Source organism: Neodiprion virginianus, chromosome 2 (genome assembly GCF_021901495.1).
Source record: "Neodiprion virginianus isolate iyNeoVirg1 chromosome 2, iyNeoVirg1.1, whole genome shotgun sequence".
NCBI lineage: Eukaryota > Metazoa > Arthropoda > Insecta > Hymenoptera > Diprionidae > Neodiprion > Neodiprion virginianus.
The window spans coordinates 2,362,033-2,375,601 of record NC_060878.1 but is presented as its reverse complement, the minus strand read 5'-3'; the positions used below and the strand labels follow the sequence as shown (position 1 = coordinate 2,375,601).

The window sequence follows — 13,569 nt, the reverse complement described above, 5'->3', positions numbered from 1 at the left end:
AAATGCTGGAAAAGAAAACAAACAAACGAACAAACAAACAAACACGAGAAGAAACAATCTCCTGCATAAAATGAATTACCGTTGTATGTAATTGATATTTTAAGTTTAAACAAGCTATGCTGCCTTTTAATTTTCTTTTATATTTCAAACAATTGTTCGCGCCTACAAACAATCGTACATTGAGAGATGTAACTAAATTAATAGTCAGCTGAAAACTGATATATGTATTAGTTGTTTCAGTTTCACATTTTGGTGCTGTAGGCGATTTAGTATAAAAAGAGGAATAAGCGAAAATAAAAAATAAATAAAAAAAATAAATAAATAAATAATAGGTCCCTCAGCTTTGGCCCAGTTTTTATTCATATAATACTAATTATTAGATGAAAAAAAAAAAAAAAAAACTTATAAGATATCTTTTGGGTCGTTTACACACAAATATAAATATATATATATATACATATATACTACCACACCCGCATTAACACAACAAAGAGAAACGCAGAAAGAAAGAAAAATACAAAAACAAAAAAAAACAACAAACGAACAAAAATAACAAAAAGAAGAAGAAGCCGCAGCGAGTTGTATAATAATAAAGGCTGGTTTATGCGTAAAAGTAATCGATTAAGAATGAATAAATAAATAATTAAACTTGTTGTTTAATCATAAATTAAATAACACTCTAACTATGTGTGGGCGTGTGCGTGCCTCTGTGTGTGCGTGCGTGTGCGTGTGTGTGTGTACGCTTAATTAACTAAAAGTTGACAAAACTTTTCACCAACAACGTTGTTTTCATCCTATAAAGCTGGCTCTGCATTTTTTTTTTTTAACTACAAATTTTTTTTCCTTTTTTTTTTTGTGCTTCTTTATACCTGTACATACAGTGTTTTTCAGTGGAACGCAAAATCTTTCTAGTTTATTTTTATTTATGTTTTCGCTTCTTCGCGTGGAAGTTTTCGTAATTTTTGAATAACTAGGAATATGGGGTGAAAAGTTTGACGAAAGGGGAAAAAAAACAAAAAAACAACAACAACAGCAACAACAGAAACCGCGTCCGATGAAATTATTTGTACGAAAATTTGTTTCAATTGAGAATTTATTTCAAACACATGAGGATAAATGATAATTCGATTCGTGTTCAACGTAACATGGCTTGCCGCAATTTATGACGTAGCACGAGACTTTGATTTTGATTCATCTTTTATATTTTGTTAGTTTTTTTTTGTTTTCTTCTTTCTTTTTTTTTTTTTGTGCATAATTAATTTGTTACTGTTCAAAACGACAGTGCTACCTTGATCGATATTGTGGCTGGCAGTTATTAATTCATTCATCAACTGGCTCAAACTGTGATTAGAATATAGCCCCCCCCTCTCACACCTACCGAGAAACACAAAATGGAAAAAAAAAAAAAAAACTATAATGTACTATTTCATAGGCTACAGGCCTTAAAAGTCTGATTTTTTTTTAATTACTATGAAAATGTGTATTATAATATGTGATCTTACGACGTTTGTTTATTATACTATGTAAAATGACAGATTTCGAAATTAAAAATTAATTACTGTTATCATTGGTTCAATTCTTATTTTCATTACTTCTAATCTGCTAAAATATTGAGACTAATAATTATTACTCCTAGTAACATCTCATTTCTAGTTTTCATATTTAATTAATCTACCACTGATGTTACGAGCATTAAATTTGTTTGGGATTAAAAGAGTTACTGTATAAGTATCTAGTTTTTTTTTTTTTTTCTCCCCCTACCCCCTAAAGTTTGGAATATTGTTGATGTGAAAATTAAATCATATATTCTTTTGATTTCATTTAAGACCAGTAGATAGGGCAAAAACAAAATAAAAAGAAAAACATAATTAAATAAAAATCATCGCTGCTAAATTAAATAAATGAGACTGACAGAATTTGTTCCGCAAAACAGATAATAAACAGTAAAATGAATGAATGATTAAAACAGTTCAATGAAAATTACATGACATTTATATACAGTTATCAACAAATATATAAAAAAATTCTTATTTGTGGTGTAAAGTAAAATAAGCCATTTTGCGAAATAAAGAGAAAAAAAGAAAGAAAAAAAAAATTCATTTCGCAGCTAACAAATGACTGATTCTTGTAACTTTGAATTTCGTTGAATCAAGTCAAACTGTGTCAAGAAATGTTAATTAATATTGTATCATGAATAGAAAATCTATAATATTTTTGTGTAATTTAATTTAATCCTGAGATTTCTGAGAATTTGAGCGATGCGAAAGTTTGACTTGTAAAATGAACGTTACTCGAATTATTGGACTTTCATATCGTAAATATTTGATATTGCGTCATCGTTTGAATGAACAATAGCTTGTTACGATTAAACAAAGAAAAAAAAAAACGCTTTTAGATCAAATTTTTTGAACAAGTCATTAAGAGTTGAAAAGACATAAAGATTTTGTGCACTTTTGAATCAAAGTTTATTTTGGTCTAAAATAGATAATTGATGTGGTCACAAAATCCATACAATATGACGAGAGTGAATGAAATCACGCTTTTTCTTTCTCTAAATTATCTATTGTATATTTGTAGACTAAAGTTACATATTTATATATTAACGTATGAACAATTCATCATAGTTTAGCCAAATCAGGAGGAACGAGAAAGAGAAAGAGAAAGAGGTAGAGGGAGTGAAAGAGCGATGAAAAAAAAAAAAAAGAAAAGAAAATGGTATGTTTATCAGCGTCAGATAACATCGACGAGTAACAAACCGAATTTCATCAAACAATGAAAACAAAAGTGAAGAAATTAATATGTGGGTGTGGAATTAAATGATTCAACTATATTAAAATGTAATCTGTGATTATGATGTTTCTGTAAAATAACCATAATTTTACGTTAGATAAAACGAGTAAAATTAGAGTATTCGAAAGCAGGGAATGCTTGACATGATTTACTAGCTTAAGTTTATCCTAATTGAGGTTTTCATCGAACGAGAGTAAAAATCTGGCCAGCCTTTGGTGAGCCATTCATCGTTATCCCTGACTATTGGAAGTGAGAGAAAGAGAAAAAGAGAATAAGAGAAAGAGACAGAAAAGGAAACAGAATCCATTTGAAATTGATAGAATAATTATTCGTAATATTTAGAAAAGTTAAATCACTGACACACATTTTGTTATCGAAACTTAACAATATTCATTTCACGGGTAAATTATTCATAATATACGAAAAGTATGTTTACCAATTAAATCAAGTTATGTTTTTAATTATTTCACAGTAGCTTAATATCTATTCATTATGTTTGTTGATATTAAAAAGTTTGTGGGTATTTTGAACTTGATTGTAAAACCAAATAAGATGAGGTATAGAAGTTCGGAATCTACACCTAGAATGATATACATATTCTCTAATCTATGGTTCGTTTTGACAGATATCCTAAAAAAACTTAGAAAAAACTATTTAGAAAAAAAATAAATAAATAAAAAAAAAAACAATGAAAATAACAAATGTAACAATGTGAAGTAACGATCACAAACAGTCCTATTTACATGGCTACAAAATCACTGACTGTGTTTCCACTAGAGTAAGAGCATATCGATGCGAGGCAACTGAAAAGTATGTAGTCTAAAGTAATAAGATGGTATTTAAAGAGATATAATTTCAAATGGCTCAAGTTATTTTTATTTTTTCCTTTATATTTCATGGACTGTGACTTTTTTTCTAATCTTGTAAACGAGACTTGAGTTTTTTTTCCATGCATTGGAATAGATTTCCCATCCATTATTAAGATATTTAATTTGAAAAGTTTGACTGTAAAATTTTTTTTCTACAAATAACCGGTGGACTAGAAAAAAGAAAAAAACTGTTATGAATTAACATGACGTATTCATGTACGAAACGAACTCGAAACTCTGGTGAAAAGACGGCCACTGTCGTTGAGAAAACATATTTTTATACCTTTGTTTAATATTGCTTTATATAAAGTGAAGTGTGTACGAATGTTATATGGGCTATTATTGTACATCAACATTACTACCTTATAACATGGTATTCAAATTAATTCGATACAAAATTAAACGGAATAGCTATGTATACTACTTAAAATAATTGGAATATAAAATTAATCACAATGCATTAGTTACATACCTATATATGTATACTACATATATAAATAAATATATGTATATATATGTATACATTTGTGACTATGAAATTTTTTGGTGTAACTATGATAATATATAAATGTATATATATATAAATGAAAGAAAGAAGTAAAAAGGAAAAAAAATAATATGAAATAAAATAAAAAATACAATTACCCATTACGCCCAACTTACAGATAAGCCCAACTTTGTACATAATATAAATAATGATACAAATAAATAGATATACATACCTAGCCTAACAGTGCGCTTTTACATATTTGATCTCTTATACGTTTCTCAGGATTTTCCAAATATTTTTGGGTTTAAATTGATATGCTCTTAATTGGCGCGAGTTTCATTCATTTGAATGTTTCCGACCAATGAGATTCCTTACCGTAATGCTACGAGTTACGACGGACGCCTCTCGCGACGGCAATTCGGTAGGCATCAGGCTCGTTCGATTGTTGCTTTGATCAGTGTTTTTAGATCAGCTAACAAATGATTATCAGAGAACTTCTTGTCATACAATGATCTTGACTTTATTTTAACGTATATTGTAATGGTAGACGGCTTCATTCAAAATTAGCGCGCAAATATATGATTAAACATATAACTGTTTCACCGGTGGATTTCGACCACGGAGCAGTAGGAAGAATACAACACTCAGCGATAAAACTTGTACCCAGTTTTGCGGTAACGTAAGAAGAATTGTCTGAATGCGAGTTAAGCGCCTCTTACGGAAAAAGTGAAATTTTTGCTATACAATGTAAATAAAAAATGAAGGGTGGCGATCGTAACCTATAAACCTCCATGCTGTAAACATCCTCCGTAAATTCGTAAAATACGCATTTGAAGTGAGTGAAAACCAGTGAAAGCCGAGTAATTGCCGTTCCAACCTCAACCGACATTAAATTCGAGGAAAAGGTAGCAAACTGCGAATCGTAAGATCGCCGGGTGGAAGGGGGAGAGCGCCATACGGAATTACACCGCAAGAGGCGCTTAAATCGCACCTTGAGAATTCCTCTTACGCTGCCCCAATATGTCATAACTAGACCAACTTTTGAGCCGAGCGCTGTTCCAGTGTTGTCTGTTTCCTACTACTCCGTGGTTTTGACGGTTTTGAATGTATTGCATTGTGGCATTTGTTTGATTTCCTAACCTAACAATAATTTAACCCTCAAAGGGTGTACACCTTTTGTATCAGAGAATTATCGATTCGTTTCGTCTGTAATTGAGTCTTACCTTTCGGTTACTTAGTATTGCTTTGGTGCTATTTTTGGGTCTTGTATATCCGCAAAAATGTCGACTGACAAAAGGCTACGCGTAATCGTTTTTGACTTAGGTTAGATGTGCACCATAAATTAGAAAAATCATCACTTCATTACAAGATAGTCTTCTTCTCAGTGTACGTAATTTACGTTCTAAAACACTGATTGAACTTCACTTTGATTTTTGGCATTTAAGTTTTCAACACTCTACAATGAATGAAAAACATTCCGTGACCAATCAGCAAACTTAAATCCTGTATAGACCTGCCTGTAATGTCACGAATGACTATTGAGACACCTGTTATTCACTTTCTCTGCATTGTCCATCATTTGAGGAATAGTACAATTTTTAAAATACATCCTAAATATCAGTATAATATATGTCCTCAGATTATACTTTATGGCCGTTCTGGGTCGACACTCACGTAACGCCTCCCTTCAAGAAAGGGTTTGTATTTACTGCAGGATTCAAAAATTTTCCCCTGCAATTTTCTCAATCACCCCTAACTCCGCCTATTCCGTTGACAGTAATTTGCGCATCTGTTCCAATTTAGAAACGGTGGTCAAGTAGTAGACGCTCTGAATCATAAAATTAAATACTACCCTGAAGTACCGGAGGTTCTAAAGGAGCTGGTAAAAGACGGTTATGAACTAGGAGTGGCATCGCGCACCGGAGAAATTCAGGGAGCTAATCAACTGCTGAATCTTTTAGGCTGGGATAAGTATTTCACATACAAGGAAATTTATCCTGGCTGTAAAGTAACACATTTCTCAAAGTGAGATCTGGATCAGTTTTTTTGAAATATCATCATTTGGATACTGCAGGAATAGGTATTAACTTTTGTCTTCCTGTACTTTTTCAGAATCCAAAAAAATTCTGGCGTCAATCTAGCGGATATGCTATTTTTTGACGATGAGCAAAGAAACATCAAGGATTTAACAAAAATGGGTGTAACGTCAATTTTGGTTCGCAATGGTGTTAATAAAGAAGTTGTTCAAAATGGTCTACGACAATTCGCACAGTAGTTGCAATAATAGGCAAATTAAATAATTTATTATTTTTCAGTTGGCTTCAAAATATTTCAGTAACTGAAATAATGATGCGTTTTATTACGTAACAAATTGAAATATTGTTCAAATCGATGTTTTAGTTGAAATAATCAAGATTAGATTAATAATGTATAATATAAAATATATTTACAAATTCACTTTCTGAATACACTAATAGATACGTATAGACATATACGATATTTTAGTGGAATTTTTATAAACAATTTGATCGGTTCACAGACATGACGTATAAGCAAACAAACGAAAGATCAAACAGAACAATACAAATTTAAACAATGCTTCAGTCTGTGGTCTTCATTCATTGCTAAAAGTAAGAAATAAACTCAATCGTATTCTTTCATTAGCTGATAATACTGTACCGGGCTGTTAATAAATGTGTTGTCAATGTTTTTCATGCGTTGCGATTTCAAGAAAGATGCGCAGGCAACTTCCGGTTTCTGTTTCGAAAAAGTATCCAGATATGAGTCCATGTTACTTTGCTTCATAACACATCTTAGTAGCTCTTTCAGCTTGTCTCTGTCAAAGCTTTTGAAAGGGCAACCACCCTCGTATCTTGGCCCATTTGTATTATTCTGAAAAAAAAATTAAAGCTAAGTTAAAAATTAAGTTAAAAATGAAGCAATAATCAAGTCAAAGCTGTACGGAACTTCGACTGCATGAATAAAAATTCATTTCCTAGAGCTGAGTAGTTTTAGAATGGTGAGGCTTTTGCCAAGATATCTATTTTCAAATATATTGTAATTTCAAGCTCTGTGGAATGATGTGGCTGAAATTATTACAAAAGGATAGAATTTTGAACCTACGCAAATGACACTGCAGTTTGGAGTATTATAATTTTTGCGAGAACCTTCAAGCCCATACAAATGCCTGATACTATAGGTGAATCTACGAGTATCGGACTGCCAGTTGTGAGAGCATGAGCAAGTACATGTGTGAGGCTGTGAGTATTCAAGTCTCCAGAATACTAGGGATTCGTCGACAGTCATTCCACTGTCTTTCAAGAACAGACTATAGTAAAATCGTGCATTGTGACTGAGTCTATGAAGCCGGCGTAGTGTGAAGTGTAAATGGCTCATACACAGGGGAAAGTTATAAACTTCCGAATCTATATTATTGACAGTTATTCTACTATTTCCAATCTGCCCCCCTTTCATCAATCGCAACTCTATTCTTTGGTGGATAAAGTTCAATCGAGGGTCCGACTTTATCATGTTTGTCAGGCATCCTTTCTCCAGATTAGCTTTATCTCTCGATAGGAGAGACTTGAATAATGATTTGATGAGCTGTTTCCATCTTGAACAAAATATTATTGCATCGCCCTCTCGAAGATCGACAAGCCTTTTCTTTATCAAATCTGGTACTGTCTGAAATTTGACTGAAAATTGAGTAGTAAATATTTGATGCGTGTCTTTTGATTTTCATACAGTGGAGAGAGATTATTCAACGCACGTTTTACGCTGTAGTCTTCGCAGTAGTCGGAATGATTTTTACCAATTATATGAGAGAATATATCTCGTTGCAAAAAGAATGTGCTAATTTTGTGCAGCGCTGCATGGAGTGGGTCATATTCCATTGTCGACTCTACAGAGTTTTGGATATTTTTGAACATGCGGTGTATCTGTCTCTGGGAGACATGACCCAGCCTATATTCGAGCAAAATCGTTTCCCTTGTCACCCAGTAGGCCCACAAATCGTTGGATGCTGAGGCCAGGAGTCTACAACGTGACGGTAAAGTGATCATTGACATGTAATAATCGATTTAAAGGACTCTGATTATTATTCGATAAGCAAAAACCAGTAGTAGCTCTCGGTTAACCTCAAAGTGAAATGGCCAGTTCTGTCATATTTTGAACCCTCGAATAGATATTCTATGTTGCCCTCAAAACTGTCAACTTTGTTGTCGTAAACAAGTTCGAGGTAGTCGATCCGTGTATCAATACAGGACGTCAGTGTGTTGAAGGCGAGAACCCCTCTCGGGGGTTGGATGTAGAACATTTACGAGAATATGGAGAATGGGCCCCAATAGGCCCCGAATCGAGGTTGCAGTTTCTTATTGACGACTGCTGACTAATTGTTGCTCATAACTATTCCAGCCTTTCATCATGAATTCAGCCACGATCTCTGGAATAGATTTGAATTTGAATTGGTATAGATCAGTGGTAGTGGTTGTCGGGTAATTGTTTTGTTATTTGTTTTGTTTGGAATCCAGGCACGATCTATGGGTAGATTCGAATGGATATAGATAAATCGTTGACTGATCAGTCAACGGATCAGTGATGGTTCTTGGGTAATGGTTTGTCTTTTGTTTTCTAATTCAGGCACGATTTCCGGGTAGATTCGAATTTCAATGGATATAACAGACAACACCAGTGGTAGTTTTGAGTAACGGTTTAGTCTTTTGTTTTGTTTCGGACGCGAGAATTGCGAGTAAGTTGGCCGTGGTCGTGGTCGGCCGTGGTGACGTATCCCCCACCTGCGTATTGCGATTCATTCGCAGTCCGTGGTTTTGGAATTTAGTGTGTTGTGAGAGGAAGAGCGTTGCGCCGTGGTTGGGCCGCGCTGATTGTGAGCCCAGCTGTCTGCCGCAGCCTGCAGCGCAGTGACTGCAAGTTCGTAAGCAGTTGTAAATGTCAATATTCGGTGCAGCAGCTGGGGCGACGATCGAAGATGGATGATTTTGTGGACAAAGATCAATTAAGGGAAACTATCGAGACGTATAATAAATTGGCCGAGAATTTTTCCAATCACGACACTATGCTAAAAGTGAGATTACATCATGTTCGCTATGTTTGGACTATTCGACTCCTGTCTGCTTCCGATATGCTGATCATGTAATCTTCTTTCTCTATTTTTTTTTTATTCTCACAGGATAAAACCGTCCTCTCCTACCTGGCTTATGTCCTCGAAATGCCGGATACGGAGGTCGTTAAACTCGCACTTGACACCCTCGAGATGTTCGTTAAAAACGTTGAAAACTACGGTCACATAACCTCTACTTTTGGTGTCAGAGAGGCACTCGATTCTGTTATTAACAAACACGCTGAGAACGATCCGAAGCTCGCTAAACAGGCTAGGTGCATCAAAGACGATATCGAACGACTAAAACCACCTATCTACAACCTGCATAGTCGATGCCGGAGAATCATTGAGCCTAAGAAACTACAAACTCATGTCATCGTCCTCCACGTACACGGACTGCTCCCGGTACATAGCTTAGATGATGTCTTAAAACTTGATCTTAATTGGCGTCTCTATCTGAATAAATATCCTACCTTCACATCTAACGGAAACAACCACAACATTTTTTTCTTATTAGGAAACTCGAGCTGAATTAGAAGCTACTTTGATAAGAATTGACGGACTGATATCGCTCGTTGTTGACGTCGAACATCAGCGAGTTACTATGCGAACTCTGAGTAGCCTCACAGCTCGACAAATTGCTGAAATTATTCGAAACAACACCGAGAATATGGAGGCTAGGCTAGTAACAAGGAATAAATACAACCAGGAGTTTTTAGTTAAGCTGGTAAGTTTTTCAGTCAGATTTTATCAACCTTGTGGATGATGGATAATATCACTACTTAAAACGCAGAGTGAAAAAATGGCAATGTACTCACCTTGAATGTTGAATATTAAGCTATGCATTTGTTTTACCCAACTTTTACCATATCTTTGAATGTGTGATACTCCATAATTATTTCACTATAGCTTTAGCTCCACTTTGTTTATCAAATATTGAATGAATCGCTGATATTAGGCAACATAGAAACCAATTACTATACTCGTGACCATTTGATTAAACTCATGACGATTTTGTTTCGTTTGATGCTGTTGACGACACATTTCTTCTGCGTCTCTTCTTTGTGTGTTGTACGCTTATTGAATTGTGCAAACATGTACCTGGAGTTAGGTTAACGAATAAGGTGTGAACCTCAGATATCTTCAATTGAACCAAGGAATTCTTCCAGACCTTGTTCTGTGCCATTTTAAACGAATGTTTGTGTAGCTCCAAAAATAAGGAAATTCTAACCGCAAGTATATATCTCACAGTCAATTCTCTTTCGCCTGTTTAAGTTTGAAAGTCACACTGCCAGCTCAGTCGTTTTACCAGTCCTGATCTTGGGAGTTTGTATAGATTACGAAATAAGTGGCACGAGTGCTTGTTACCACTTGTGGAATTGTTAATTTAACAGGTAAATACAGAGGCCGGAGATTGTGAAGAACTACCTGAATATTTGCCAGAAGAGGATGAACGGGAGGAAGAAAAGGACGGTGTGGTTTCTCTTTTTACTGGTCTACGTCAGAGCGCTTCCTCGCTATACAGATCGACCACAGAATTTCTTCAAAACTCTTTTTACTGGTGAACATGTTAGAATTTCGTTATAGGAAAATTGTAATTATTATTTTATTTATTCGATAAATATGTATAACGTTTGCCCTATACTCAAACGGCACATTTTCGAAGAAAATTTAAATCTGAATTTAATTGGTCTCTTTCCTTACGCAGCCTGGAAAAATTCTTACGCCCATGTCCAATATTACAGGCATCATGAAACACGGGTTTTGTGCTCATTCTTATAGATTTGAGAATGCCAGCACATTTCTTTGATTCTCCAAGCCTGCATTTAATTATCTCTTTTGCCAGATGTACAAACAGTTGATGTTGATGCATACATTGTCTACAAGAATTATGTAACATAAAAGTATGATCTTATTACAAGTTTTTTAATCACAGGCTTAAAAAAGAAAATCTATATTCCATGTTAGGTATGCAGATAATATTGCCATTGACCAATGTTGAAAGATTTTAGACTGTCCAATTGTGCCATTACTCGATTCAAGATGACGTTGAGTTCACTGATTTCGAGGTTCCTTTATGTTCCATGTATCTATGTACCACACTGAAATATAGTATATCCTTTCAATCGTTCTCAATTAAATGAAATCGGAATGGAATTCACATTTGATTTTAACTAATTCGTTAAAATTTGGATTAGCTTCGACATTTAGTTAACGACTAAATTACAAATGTGATACAAAAACGTTACTTAAATATAGGATTCCCTAGATATTCTCTATCTTCATCGTCAATGTTCCAGTAACTTTGTATCTTTAACGTGAAGAAATAAGTATACAAAAAAAGACACATTTTTTTCCGTTTACTGAATAGTTGTTGCAGGCTATAATTCTGATCATGCGAGTTCAATTCTATCTACAAAGCAAGATCTGAACATAGCATTATGTGATAGTAATAATACTCTGAATTGAAAAAGGCAATTAATGAACTTGTTCACGGTTTATATCATTAATTCACTAAGTTAATTGCAATATTCAATAACGAAAGTTTGGCTGTCATTGAATCTCATGCTTTCTGTTACCTAATATTCAGGTACTCATTAGTAATTACTAAACGTGACAACGAAACTTACCTCCGAAAAAAATACTTTGATCCAAAGCTCTCTTGCGGTTCAATCATTCGTTCTTCATATTTTTTAAGCTATTGCGAAAATTTTTCGTTTCACATGCAAACATACAAATGTATATCACACGTCGATTACACGATGAATCGACGCTTCTGATGATATACTTTCAATTCTAGAGTCATTAGCGAAAGATTAGCTTTGCCTTAATCCACGACATTATTGCATGTCTGTAATTAACTTTAATTGACAATGAGATATAAATGTCTGCTTAGATGTTATCAATTCTACCTAAAATAATCAAGAGTAAATTTACATATATATATATATATATTAGTTTGTTTATAAATATATCAACATATATTTATAAACGTCATATATATTTTGTTCTAATTGTAAACTGTATACCCAATAATATATGTATATTCATTCACTTGGTTAATACATCACGAGAATTTATCAAATGCAGTACCTCTGACTAAAAATAAAAATGTTTGTTTCAAACTTTTCATTTAAATCAAAATCAATCTAAATTTATGTAGATTCAAGCTTGTGAAATGAATTTACATATGTGAGAAATGAAGAAAAATAATGTATTATCTTTAATAATGTATAACTGTAAATTAGACAAAGTAAATATAAGGTATACTTACAAGTTTTCTGTAAAAATTAAATAACCATTCATTCACTGGCTTGTAAGTCTGGTAAGAATACAGCTTCATGTGGTACGTGATAATATTATGTAGAGATATGTGTTGTAAAAACGATTTTAAAGCTGTATAAAAGTGAATACATAATAATTATAATAAAATAATCGATTTGTCTTTGAAAAATTGTAAACATTTAGTCGTTCAATAATCCTTGAATTTGAGACAACGGTTATTTAGTGCGATGAAAGAAGATACATGTATAGGCATATGTATGTAAACACATATATATCGGTATACGGATGTAAAGAATTTTATTGTATGTATAGAATTAACATACAAATTTGTGTACTAGTTTCTAAGATTATAGGACTACAGAACCAGTCATCAATTTTAGCTGCCACTCTGTGAAAGAAATTATTTAGCCTATTACTACGCATAAATTCGGTGGATACATTATTACATAATAGGCATTATAAACTGAACATGTGCCTAAACATATCAAAGGACAGTGATTCCTTTTTTACTGAGCATAACACATATATGTATATCATATCGTATCTTGGGTTCGTATTAATTTTTTTTATTTCTATTTTATTCTTTTTTTTCATCTCTTTTTCCAAAATTGCAGATGTATTGTCTATATTTACATGCTTATTATAATTGTCATTAAGGCAATTTGAGTTTCGAAGCAGGTACATGAGATGAATGCAATGCAAATTATTATTTCTGTTAGCTTTCTGTAAACGTCGTTTCAAACTGGTGTATATCTTGTTGTTAGTGATGTTCAAATATTTTTTTTTTCTCATTCTTGTCTAAATATTTCCTCTAGTTTTTTTTTTTTTTTTGTTTTGGAATTAGCATAGAATAATATGCTTGCGTTACACACATGATTACAAGTTACTCGATGCTAAAGGCATCTATTGCTGCATGTCATCCATAATTCTTATGAAAAATTTCAATCAATTTCTAAACCAATAAGTTGTCTTAAGAAATATAATTTTGTCACTTTAATTACCTGCCTGTAGGCACT

General features: G+C 33.3%; 3 protein-coding genes across 4 annotated transcripts; 2 read left to right on the top strand and 1 right to left on the bottom strand.

Moving 5' to 3' along the window:
* The first annotated feature begins 5,159 nt into the window (after positions 1–5,159).
* LOC124299372 (magnesium-dependent phosphatase 1-like) lies at positions 5,160–6,858 on the top strand. The gene is made up of 4 exons (XM_046752566.1): positions 5,160–5,472; positions 5,789–5,846; positions 5,953–6,174; positions 6,262–6,858. The coding sequence occupies exons 1-4, from the start codon at positions 5,430–5,432 to the stop codon at positions 6,422–6,424; spliced, it is 486 nt and encodes a 161-aa protein (XP_046608522.1). The 5' UTR covers positions 5,160–5,429; the 3' UTR covers positions 6,425–6,858.
* Positions 6,793–10,568, bottom strand: LOC124299367 (DNA primase large subunit-like). 2 transcript variants are annotated; one of them, XM_046752557.1, is made up of 5 exons: positions 10,370–10,568; positions 8,286–8,590; positions 7,919–8,184; positions 7,273–7,844; positions 6,793–7,041 (listed from the first exon to the last, which is right to left on the bottom strand). In XM_046752557.1, exons 2-5 carry the CDS (start codon positions 8,462–8,464, stop codon positions 6,793–6,795), a joined length of 1,266 nt encoding a protein of 421 aa, XP_046608513.1. In that variant the 5' UTR covers positions 8,465–8,590; positions 10,370–10,568. The 2 variants fall into 2 exon arrangements, with proteins under 2 accessions (XP_046608513.1, XP_046608512.1); XM_046752556.1 differs by lacking the exon at positions 10,370–10,568 and adding an exon at positions 8,943–9,058.
* On the top strand, positions 9,078–13,480 carry LOC124299371 (uncharacterized). The gene is made up of 4 exons (XM_046752565.1): positions 9,078–9,232; positions 9,338–9,673; positions 9,786–9,995; positions 10,663–13,480. The coding sequence occupies exons 1-4, from the start codon at positions 9,137–9,139 to the stop codon at positions 10,831–10,833; spliced, it is 813 nt and encodes a 270-aa protein (XP_046608521.1). The 5' UTR covers positions 9,078–9,136; the 3' UTR covers positions 10,834–13,480.
* The last annotated feature ends 89 nt before the right edge of the window (positions 13,481–13,569 follow it).

What these genes read in the sequence shown, in the direction of transcription:
- LOC124299371 (XM_046752565.1), top strand. Translation starts at nt 9,137, where the DNA reads ATGGATGATTTTGTGGACAAAGATCAATTAAGGGAAACTATCGAGACG. An exon ending in ATCACGACACTATGCTAAAA is followed by an intron (nt 9,233 to 9,337) that starts GTGAGATTACAT and finishes TTATTCTCACAG; the next exon opens with GATAAAACCGTCCTCTCCTA. An exon ending in AGGAGTTTTTAGTTAAGCTG is followed by an intron (nt 9,996 to 10,662) that starts GTAAGTTTTTCA and finishes TTAATTTAACAG; the next exon opens with GTAAATACAGAGGCCGGAGA.
- LOC124299372 (XM_046752566.1), top strand. Translation starts at nt 5,430, where the DNA reads ATGTCGACTGACAAAAGGCTACGCGTAATCGTTTTTGACTTAG. An exon ending in CGTAATCGTTTTTGACTTAG is followed by an intron (nt 5,473 to 5,788) that starts GTTAGATGTGCA and finishes ATATGTCCTCAG; the next exon opens with ATTATACTTTATGGCCGTTC. An exon ending in ACGCCTCCCTTCAAGAAAGG is followed by an intron (nt 5,847 to 5,952) that starts GTTTGTATTTAC and finishes GTTCCAATTTAG; the next exon opens with AAACGGTGGTCAAGTAGTAG.
- LOC124299367 (XM_046752557.1), bottom strand. Translation starts at nt 8,464, where the DNA reads ATGTTCTACATCCAACCCCCGAGAGGGGTTCTCGCCTTCAACACACTG. An exon ending in ACTGGCCATTTCACTTTGAG is followed by an intron (nt 8,185 to 8,285) that starts GTTAACCGAGAG and finishes GTCACGTTGTAG; the next exon opens with ACTCCTGGCCTCAGCATCCA. An exon ending in CAAACTGCAGTGTCATTTGC is followed by an intron (nt 7,042 to 7,272) that starts GTAGGTTCAAAA and finishes TTTTTTTTTCAG; the next exon opens with AATAATACAAATGGGCCAAG.